Source organism: Sinocyclocheilus rhinocerous, unplaced genomic scaffold (assembly GCF_001515625.1).
Source record: "Sinocyclocheilus rhinocerous isolate Xijiao unplaced genomic scaffold, SAMN03320098_v1.1 scaffold140, whole genome shotgun sequence".
Taxonomy (NCBI): Eukaryota; Metazoa; Chordata; class Actinopteri; order Cypriniformes; family Cyprinidae; genus Sinocyclocheilus; species Sinocyclocheilus rhinocerous.
This window is the reverse complement of record NW_015642053.1, coordinates 4,057,414-4,068,172: the sequence shown is the minus strand read 5'-3', so window position 1 is coordinate 4,068,172 and position 10,759 is coordinate 4,057,414. Positions and strand designations below refer to the sequence as shown.

General features: G+C 37.4%; 1 protein-coding gene and 1 long non-coding RNA gene across 3 annotated transcripts in view; one reads left to right on the top strand and one right to left on the bottom strand.

Annotated features, from left to right (window-relative positions):
- Window positions 1-10,759, bottom strand: part of LOC107755548 (attractin-like protein 1) — a 98,863-nt gene that overhangs the window by 51,614 nt on the left and 36,490 nt on the right. For both annotated transcript variants that reach the window (XM_016572417.1, XM_016572418.1), the window contains 2 exons: window positions 9,302-9,395; window positions 1,542-1,594 (listed from right to left, as the gene is read on the bottom strand). In XM_016572417.1, the coding sequence (XP_016427903.1) occupies window positions 1,542-1,594; window positions 9,302-9,395 (147 nt within the window). The remainder of the gene's footprint in view (window positions 1-1,541; window positions 1,595-9,301; window positions 9,396-10,759) is intronic.
- LOC107755549 (uncharacterized) overlaps window positions 526-10,759 on the top strand; it is an 18,418-nt gene continuing 8,184 nt past the window's right edge. Inside the window, exons 1-2 of the long non-coding RNA XR_001641711.1 lie at window positions 526-537; window positions 2,478-2,484. This is a non-coding gene — a long non-coding RNA (uncharacterized LOC107755549). The remainder of the gene's footprint in view (window positions 538-2,477; window positions 2,485-10,759) is intronic.

Sequence of the window (10,759 nt, the reverse complement as noted above, 5' to 3'; positions counted from 1 at the left end):
TATATATATATATATATATATATATATATATTTATTATATATTTTTCAGGGTTCTTTTACAAATATTAAGAATATTTTTTACCACATTTTTGATCAATTGAATGCATCCTTGCTGAATAATACTAATTTCTTTTTTTTTTTTTATATGGCCTCAAACCATTGAATGGTAGTGTATATAGACTTTTTTTAAGTGTTTTATTTCTCCTAAAACTAAGTCTAGGGTCTCTTAAAAGTTGTGTTTTGAAATGTCTATAAATGGTCACAAACAACATGCAAAAATGGCTTGTGGTCGCTTCTGACAGCAAGAATGAGTAACTTTTTTCTTGTGCATTGGATTAAGTGTCCTAGAGTAGATACATTAATCTGAATCTACTGAATCAACTAAGGTAGAACACTGTAATGCTAAAATGGAAACATTAAATTTCCATTTCAACATTAAAACACAACAGAAACCATAGCAATGAACTCCATTCAGGTCATTAAAGACGCTGCCCACTGCGAATACATGGAGGGCTGGTCAGCAGGCCGAGTGCGAGTGTAAACCAATCTGAGAAAATTAAACATGAACAATAGGTCTTACTGGGTCAGAAGTCCGTTTTTACAAGGATCAATCTCCTTTGATGGTGAGTCAAGTAACACTGACAGAACACACTGAGCGCGCTTGTGTTAGTGCTGCTTCCGGAAATGCACAAGTCAAACCTTGCTTGTGTGAGAAAGCTCACACTTCCTACTGGATCCACGTCCACCAAACTTCTGCTCTTGTGTCTTTAATTAGTTCGAATCATTCGTTTACTCACTCTGACAGGGCTTGGCACTTTCACCCGTCTTATATCGTCGCCTACAGCCCACTCTCCAGCAACATTTCCCCCTACAGGACACTATTTGAGAAAATACGGGCGGGTGATGCACTTTTCTTCTAAATAGCAATTGAGCCAGAAGCCTGCGAGCACATGCGCTTCACCTAACAGACGCAGAGGGAGAGGAGTGGATGGAAATTGATTGATAAATTGAAGGCTTTATTTAATCCTGATTGATGACAACGGGGATAATGCTGGCGGGATTTGCAAACGGAGTGAAATTTGAACCTAAATGCTACTGACTGCATCTAGCCTTTTCAGACTCCATGATGACTGCTGATAGTAATTGCAAAAAAAAGTGAAAGAGGAACACAGATGTATACTCAGAGAAAACGCAGTTTCTGATATACAACAAGACTGCCCCCTAGTGCTGTGCATTTGAGCCCTGCACACACAATCAGACTTTAGGCTTGCTGCAGATCTTCTGAGATGCTCAAGAGATCTATCTGTACTTTTTGATTTCTGCCAAATCAGAATGTCTCATCCACCGCTTTTATCTTGTTGTGTGGTTGTGCATCATCCCATGGCAATTTCGTCCAGGTTTCCCAGCATCTTAAGCCCCCTGAGTCTAATTTCATTAAATGGCAGACAGCCTCTGAGTTTGAAAGTGTCTGCAGAGTCAGATGAATTTTCAAGGTACAACAGGATTACGTTAAGGTCAGAGCTCAGATAGAGAATACTCACAGTAACAGGTTCCTCTGAGAGGGTTGCCAAGGTAACGGTTTTCTGAATCACAACTGCAGAGAGGGGAAAAAAAACAATTTAGATGAAGTACATGAAGTAATGAGACAATGCAATATCTGATGCATGAATCTGAACATGCAAATGTCATAATAATTATTAAACACTAAAAATAAATAAATGGACTGTGAAACAAGAAAACAAAAAGGTTGTCAATTTAAAAAATAAAAAATAAAGAAATAAAATAAGGATCGAGATGTTTTGCGATCTAGATTTTTATTTTTATTTTTTAGGGTTTAATATTTTTAGCAGGGGTATTTTTTAGTAGTTTTTATCTGTACATCTGTGTTTTTTATGGCATGTCTATGTACACATGCATATGAACATCCGTTGTTTTCCCTAAAAACCAACTAGACAACCAATCACCTAGCTTATTTTGTAAATATGTTCTTTTGCATATGCTGAATAACTTTGTTAAACATTGAATCTATTAAATATTGCAAAAAATGTAACCTATTTATACTTATAGATCTTATTGTGAACAATTCATCCATGCATGTTTCATTATTTAAGAAAATTTCTGACCTTAATCAAAATGTCATAACCAGACATCTCTCCGGTGACATATGCAGGACTTCTCCGAACCTCATATTCATATGCAAAGTCCACATCTCAAAAAACAATCAACAATCGATGCATATCCAAGTCCCTGCCCTATATTATTTTATTTTCACTAATCTGAATGAAAGATCTGTGGCTACTTATGTTACATTGCGACATCCAGAGAAGAAAAAAAAAAACCTACTGCCACTTTCATACATTAAACCCATGATATTGAGGAAACAGTAGCCAGTACTTAGCGTTTGTACCATATCTGCATACTGCTACCATTTATCCAATATAACCATTTTTTAACATTTCTTTTTAACCTCTAAATAGAAAAATGGTAGAAAAAGCCATTTACGTATTTGTCGTATTTGTATCACAAAATGTTTGAATTTGTGTGGTGCCTGTGGTATCTTTGTCCCTTTCCATACTAAGGCAGATTACGTAATTCCACTCTGTTGTTGGGGTCCTTTATTTCCTCAGCTTCATTAGAGAGTGCCAGGAGACAGCCCAAAGCTTCCTCTACCTCAATCTCAAACACGCTAAACAATTAACACAGTGCTGTCGGCCCAGCTCTCCACCAGCCTAAGAAGATTACACATCCTGTTGCTCTTCTGAGCCAGAAACTGACGGTCCAATTAGAGTCTGCATTCATTTGAGAGCACAACTTGTTCACTCCCTCTCTCCTCACAGCAATCTCGCCACTTAGTTTCTACAGAGGGAATTCACTTTCGATTCACGGTATTGTCCTATAAGCGTATCTGAAGTGCAAATGCGATTAATCATTAAAGCCACTTTTAAAGTAAATGAAGCGATGTTATAGTTAATGCAGAATGCCGGGCTCTGGACTAGTTACTATGGAGCTAATCTAACACAATGCTCCCAGTTCACATGCATTACGGCCTGAAAAATACTTTATGTAAGTATGCAAATGCATTACAATTGTGCAGTCTAGCCAAATATGGCTTTAGGGTTTGTATTGAATGTGATGCAATAAAATATGCATGAAATCATAAAAAAAAAAAAAAGGTTTTCTATCAAATTGTCCTCACAAGTTACATGCAAAAACAAACAAATCCTGTAACTCTTAGCCCATTTTGGTAAGGGTGAGCGTGATTTGACCAAGTACAACATGTTCCTGGATCAACATCCTTGTTGATCCTGGAACATCATTCCAATTAACCAATCAGAACTGAGAGATAACTTTTCAGGAGATGTCAGTTTTAGGCTTTCAATCAGGATTAGGTGCTTCTACACCTTTGTTAATCGGCTATCATTTCCCTCTGATTTTAGGAATAAATTATGGGTAGGGCTGGGTATCGTTCAAAAATTTTCGATATCGATACCGATACCTTGACTTCGATACCGGTTCCTGAACGATACTTTTTTCGATACCAATTTTATGAAATCAGTTTTAACAACATTGAGTTATCTTAAAAAAAAAAAAACGTGGGCTTTATTTTTCCGCTTGTTGATGTTTATACAGACTCAAAGACTCATCTCCTGAGCCACTGCACAAAAGAACAAAATGTAACCAACACAATAAATCAGTGCATAATAGTTTTAATAAAGCTCAAATAGTCTTCAGTTTACACATCTGTTAGGCTACATTTACACTAGTTAGTGTTCGTTTTAAAACTCATAGCTCAGACAGAATCATGATTTCTATTAATTTTCCACTGATTTACTGATGAGCATTAGCAGCTTCCAGCGCTGTCTGCTTGTGTTCTCTCTTCCATGATCGCTGCTCTGACTCAGAGGTAATACCATATTTAATTTCAGCAACATTACATGGCCAAAACACACATTAGACGGCAATCGGAAGTTATTGCAAACACTCAATGGTGGTTTAAAGTGAGTTTTGAGTAAAATCTTATTTATTGTCTTATGTAGCATGATGCTACAGTGTGCACGAATGGTCATAACATGCGCTTTCGGTCGCGTAGTATGAATGAACGGACATCTGCACGATCGGAACTCCATGCAGCTTCCGCACTCTCCATTGGAAATGAATGACTTTCGGTCTGTCGTTTGTCAGAGATAGTGGAAAGCCGGCTTGAAACGCAGTGGAAACGCCAGTATGACGAGGATCGTTTTCATTTTAAAACAAAAACGCACCAGTGTAAATGTAGCCTTACATCTAAGGGGGCTGGGATGCATTCACACTACAGCCTTACGTGTGCGCCACATCTCTGAGAGTAACCGGTGACGCGGACCAACTGTGCAGACCGGTCGGTGTATTACAGTACCATGAGCGCTATAGAGAGCAGACTGCTCCGTACACTTTAGAATCGCTCTCGCGGATGTCAAGCACTGATCCATCTGTGCCGCGCCGCTTCTAGTCGAGCACACCTAGTGTTGCAGGCTTATTGGCTCACTGACATTGATGAGATTAACCCCTTAGGTATCGAAATTTGGTACCGAACGACGAGACGTTTTTCGATACTCGATGGTATCGAGGCAATTTGGTCGGTGCCTAAAAAGTATCGAACTCAATACCCAGCCCTAATTATGGGTAAGGTTAGGTTTAGGGGTGGGGATTGGGTTAAATCTGTATTTTTGGACAGTAATGTTGATCCAGGAACATGTCTTACTTGGCAAAATCACGGCGACCTTTTGGTAAGAGTTTTGTGCTTTTTACTAAGTGCTTTGGTAAATCATAATTATGATTAAAAAGTTTAAATTAAGCACATTATAAGTTATAATTACCACATAAAATGCTATAATTATGACAAAATGTCAATTAAGTAGAAACATTTTTTTAATGAATTTTTATCTTACAATTATGACTTAGCATCTCAAAATTGCAACTTTTTATTTCATAATTATGATGTCACATTTTTTGCCAGCATTTTTAATTTTATCATAACTTATTATCTTATAATTTCAATTTATGTCAATTATGTTTTTGTCTCTGGCAGATGTTTTTATATTAATTCCATTTTTTTTATCGCATAATTAGTATGACTTAGTATGCCATAATTTTGACTTTTGTGTCATAATTATGACATTTTATGTTATACTTTTATTTTACTTTTCAATTTATTTTATCAAAGCATTTTTTTGGCTGAAATGGGCTTTCATATTTATGATCTGCTTACTTAGCTGTTCATTTATTTGGGAGCTATTTTGATTTATGAATCAAACTGAATTGGGAAATCTGGATCGATATCCAGCCATGTGATAGTAAAATAATGGGGGAATAAATACATATTTACCTTTTAAGTACACCTACTAAACTGCACCATTCTCGCAGTTAAATAACCTCCATCTCATACTCTAAATCTCTTTGCCCTTAGCTTGCAGGGACCCACCTTTATCATAAGGAGCTGAAGCATTCTTTTTTTTTTTTCTGAGAGTTGGTGATAAATATGAGAGGACAAGGTAGAGTACACTTTTACCACGGTACAGAGGACACAGGACAAACTGCACCACAGGCATTTTAAAACCTCTGCATATCAGTCCCCTAGCCTTTAATCTGGATGACATTTCAGAAATGAATATTCTCTTTCACCCATACAGTGTAAATCAGAAGGAGAGGTTTCCAACGTTCATGCCCACATACACACAATGTACTCCGTGAGAGCGGTGAAACATAATGCACTCTTACTCTCAGTATCTTAATTTAATCTCCAGTGAGAGCGCACCTACACGCTGTGCATGCTTTAATGCACTCTCACTCTGTAGTGCCATAATTTGATCCCCATTTGGGTCACACCTGGAGTGCCGCAACACACACAACACACTCCATGACACTCCATCATGATGATGATGGACTCTACAGTAATCAAGCATGCTTTTGCTTCAAATTGTATCAATTTTCTTTCTTTAATCATGTGTATCTTTTCAAATATGTCGTCTGATAGCAAAGGAGAATGACGTGATGCTCTGAAGTCCCAATCAGGACTGTGAAAGGAAACTTTGAATTGCTCTTTCACAATGTCAGCGCACTAAAAGGGGGTCGGCGAGCGATCACTGCAGCACATCAGGTCTTTAATCAACCATTTTGAGTGTGATAGTATTTGTGCATGACAAAAATGGTCCTGGTGCTTCATTATGGACCTCGTTATGTAGGATGGGTAATGGCATCTGTCCGCTCTGAGTAATGAAGGAGAGAGAGAACAGAGTGAGAAGGAGAGGAATAAACAGGAAGTGGTAATGGCCGTCTCGACTGCAGCCTGTGTACTCATTTGTCCTTGTGATGAAGACACGCTTGAATACATCATCAATGGACCGGGCTTATCCTGATTGGGTTACACACAATTAAAAAACAAACATCTACCGGTATCCACACACACACACAAAATGAAATGACAAAAAAGTGTGTGTGTATTAGAGAGAGAAGCTTCTCCCAACATCTTAGATACCATACACAGCAGAATGCTGGGTTAAAATAAGTTTTCTCACTATAGAATTTGAAAAGCAAAGTACATTTGATCATTAATCACTTCAGTTGTTTGTTGCTCATAAGAGTCATTTGTTCATAAATCAAGCAACACGGCTGTGTGAGCCTGAGTCACTAAAAAAAACAAATCATAAGAGTCACTTGTTCAGGAATCAAAACTACACTATAAAGAACCAAATCAGAAGAGTCACTTGTTCAGGAATCAAAACTACACATCACACTATGTTTTTGATTTACAAAAAAGAACCAACTCATGAGAGCTGCTTGTAGTCAGTAATTGGACTACACTGGTCAAACACTAGGTTTTTGATTTACTAAAAAGAGCCAATTCTTGTTCAGAACTGTCAAATGTACACTGGTCACTTTCTATGTTTTTGATTTACTAAAAAGAACCAACTCATAAGAGTCGCTTGTTCAGAAATTGGACTACACTGGTCAAACTATTTTGATTCACTAAAGAGAACTACTCGCTCGTAAGAGTCAATTATTGCTCAGGAATCAAAATACATCGGTGATACTACATGTTTCTGATTCACTAATAAGACTGAACTCATTAAAGTAACCTACCCTTTTCTGTAATTGGAATATACTTGTCACACTATGCTTTTGAATCACTAAAAAGAACCAGTTCACAAGAGTCAATCATTTGGGAATTGAACTATACTGGACATATTACATATGTTTTTGCATAGTAGATTTAATTGTGATGTTGTAGTTTACAATATACTGCCAGAGTATTTTTGTATTGAAGAAACACTGTGCAAGAAACATTAATGTAAATAAAACAGAACCGAATGTCATTCAGTTACAGTATTAGCAATGGAACCAGTAAAGCAAAGGAAAAAAATTAAGTGCACAATGCCTTCCATGATGACTTCTCCTCCCGAGACATTACCTTACTACAGTGTACAGCTGTAGCTATGTTTATGATGAAAATGTGCTGTGGTGCCAAAAAATACAGTGTGAAAAGAGACCTGCAGGGACAAAGTACACAGCTTCCTGTTTCCTGCCATAAAACACTGTTAAAGGGGTCATATGATGCGATTTCAAGTTTTCCTTTCTCTTTGGAGTGTTACAAGCTGATTGTGCATAGATAAGATCCCTGAAGTTGCAAAGACTAAAGTCTCAAAACCAAAGAGATATTCTTTATCAAAGTTAAGACTCTGCCACGCCCCCCTAAAACGGCTCGTTCTAACACGCCCCACATATCTACCTCACTATGTGGAAATATTAGCATAATGCAGCCCAAATGTGCACGCAAAGAAAGAAGGCGTGGTTTCAGTAAACGCAGTTAGTGTTGAAGCAGCCATGTCAGGGAGACCCTGTGTGTTTCTAGGCGAAAGCAAAAGCACTTTACTTGGCCTTCCGAAAGTAGATGCATTAAGATTATTTACAACAGAACAGCAATGCATTTTATGGACGACCGTTTCATGAACCTAGGAGAGGAGGTAATTCTGACTTTGCTATGACAATCTGGCGCTTCTGAATCAGCTACTGTTTTGTTATTAGTTTAAGTATTTGCTATTGACTGTTCAAATGCGGAGTTTTGCGCATCGTGTGTGTGCGTGCGCGCACGTGTGTGTGTGTGTGAGAGAGAGAGAGAGAGAGGGTCACTCACAGTGGAGTCAGCTGTCTTAACCGTGCCTTGTGTACTGCAAACACATACCAGCTTCATCACTGTGTCTGTCACGCGACTCTGTTCCCCTTTCGGGCTCTGTCTTTACATTTATTTTGACAGATGAAGCTCGCGATTATGGTAAGGGGCGTTACATTTCCGACGAGTGCTTGTGGTGTTCGGCCAATCACAATGCACTGGGTCAGCTGGCCAATCAGAGCAGACTGCGCTTGTCGGAAGGAGGGACTTTGTAGAAAACGAAGCGTTTGAGAGAGGCGGGGCATAGAGGACCTACAATAATGTACAGTATTTGAAAAATTATGTGTTTTTTGAACATTAAAGCATGTCAACATATTCTGTTACACCAAATACACAAAATAATGATCTTTAAAAAAGCATCATATGACCCCTTTAAAACATCAAGCAAGACCTTCCACGAGCTGCACACCTCTTCATATCCCAGAGTTACACGTCAGCCTATAACAAAGCATCTGCTCTTAAAAGAGCACAACAAAGGCGCCACCATCCTCTGCTGTAGCTCTGAATGCAACACAGCAGCCCGGATTTCAAGCTGCTCACAAGCTTCTGTTTCTATGACTGTGTGGGAAATTCAGTTCACACCCACGTCTCCTAAATGAGCATGACTGGTCAACCCACTCTTTAGAATTTCTGCATGCACATATAACAATGCAGTGAGTGAAACACTCGAGTTTTATTATTGTCAAAGAGAATTGGTCTCTCTAATAGTCACAAACACATGCCAGCACACTCCCACACCTCACTTCCACCTCCATTAGTGCTATTAAAGTGTGTGCACACATGCAGACAAAATATGCTGCGTCTGCAGGTCAGCTTTAGCCAAAATTGTGAGGACACAGAGTCAAGCTAAATGGAATGCAGGGGACTTAATGATTAAAGGGGTGTGGAATTATTAACTATACTTGGGAAAGATCCAGGGACAACCTCAATTGGGCTTAAGAAAAAATAAAAATAATAATTAATTAATTATTGAACAAGTATAGTAATGTATTACTTAAACAAGCATTTATTATATATATTTAAAAAAATAAAAGTCTTGGCATGTATTTATTATTTTATTTATGTAAGTAAATGATTGCATGCAGCATAGGTACTTACAGCTGGCATTGGTCGCCTTTGATACCCTTGGTGGTGCAAAAGCATTTGCCCGTCAGCACCTGGCACACGTTGGCATGGCCATTACATTTACAGGCTAAAAAAGAAAAAGTGAGAGGGAACCAGACAAAAATGGGAGGATGAGAAATATATAGAGAGATATAAAGATTAACAGAAGGGGGAAGGAAAGAGAGAAAAACATTGTGTGAAAACAAACACAGAGAAGTACGAGACCGATCTTACAAATACAGCTTAGCAGCTTAAACATTATTTAATTATGAAATGCGCTGCAATTTAAAGAAAACAGGTTGATTTCAATAAGGAATGAGGTCTTTTTATCTACTGCTATAACAGAGTAATTCTGGAAAACTTCTGTGACACCATCTAATATTGAAGATAACAAATAAAAACAAATACAAATCACTTAATTGACTCAAACGTGGTCAAAAAAGCTGACAAAAACAGTGAGATCAGCTCATAGGTGGTCCCTCTGTTTTTAGATTTGTTCACAGAGAAGTGAGTTTAGCTGCATTGCATTAGAACATCATGTTACTGTCCTTAGGCAACATCAATGATGAAAATCAAAATAATAAATTATAAACCTTAACCACAGAGGTCAATGAACAAACAAAATGGTACATTTTCATCATTCTATGTGCATTTGAAAAAAAAAAAAAAATACACATACCTGGCCATGTAGAAACTAAAATATATGAATTTAGCACTATAAATTACAACAATTAAAAAAAATAATAATAATAGTTTGGAATAGAATGTGTACATATTTAACAGATTTACACATTTCAATTTTATAAATTTACTTACAAATATATTTTGTAAATATTATATAAATAACATTTTTGTCTTTGTATTTTATAATATAGACTACCGTCCAAAAGTTTGGGGTCAGTAATAACGTTTAATGGTTTTGAAAAAAGTCTTCTTTTGAAAGAAGACATTTTAGGGTGTTTTCACACCTGTAGATATATTGCTTTGTTCCGAAACAGGGATTAAAATTATTACAATGTTGCTTTTTATTCTTGGTGCGGTTCGCTTTCACACGGCAAAGTTTCTAAACAGACCAAATTTGTTAACACAAGTCACGCGGGACTAAACTGTTGTCTCATTGGTCAAAGTTCCACGGTTTTTTTTCCGGGTTTCCACTTAGCTGTCACGGCTGTCATCCATCAGGATGGAACGACAACAGCTTTTTTTTTTTTGTCGCTGTCCTTATATTCATTTATCATTTTGAGCAGGAGTTCAGGATTCATCGGGGAAAACATTTTTAAAATGCACCTACTAGGAAGAAGAGCAATAAGACATTATAAAAGCATTATAAAATGAAAAAGTGCACATTTTTATTTTGAATGGTGAAGACGTGCTCACCCACAGACATTCACAGGTTCATGTTGAAGTATTAGCAAAACAACAAAGCTAATGCTTTTCACAGAACTTACGTAA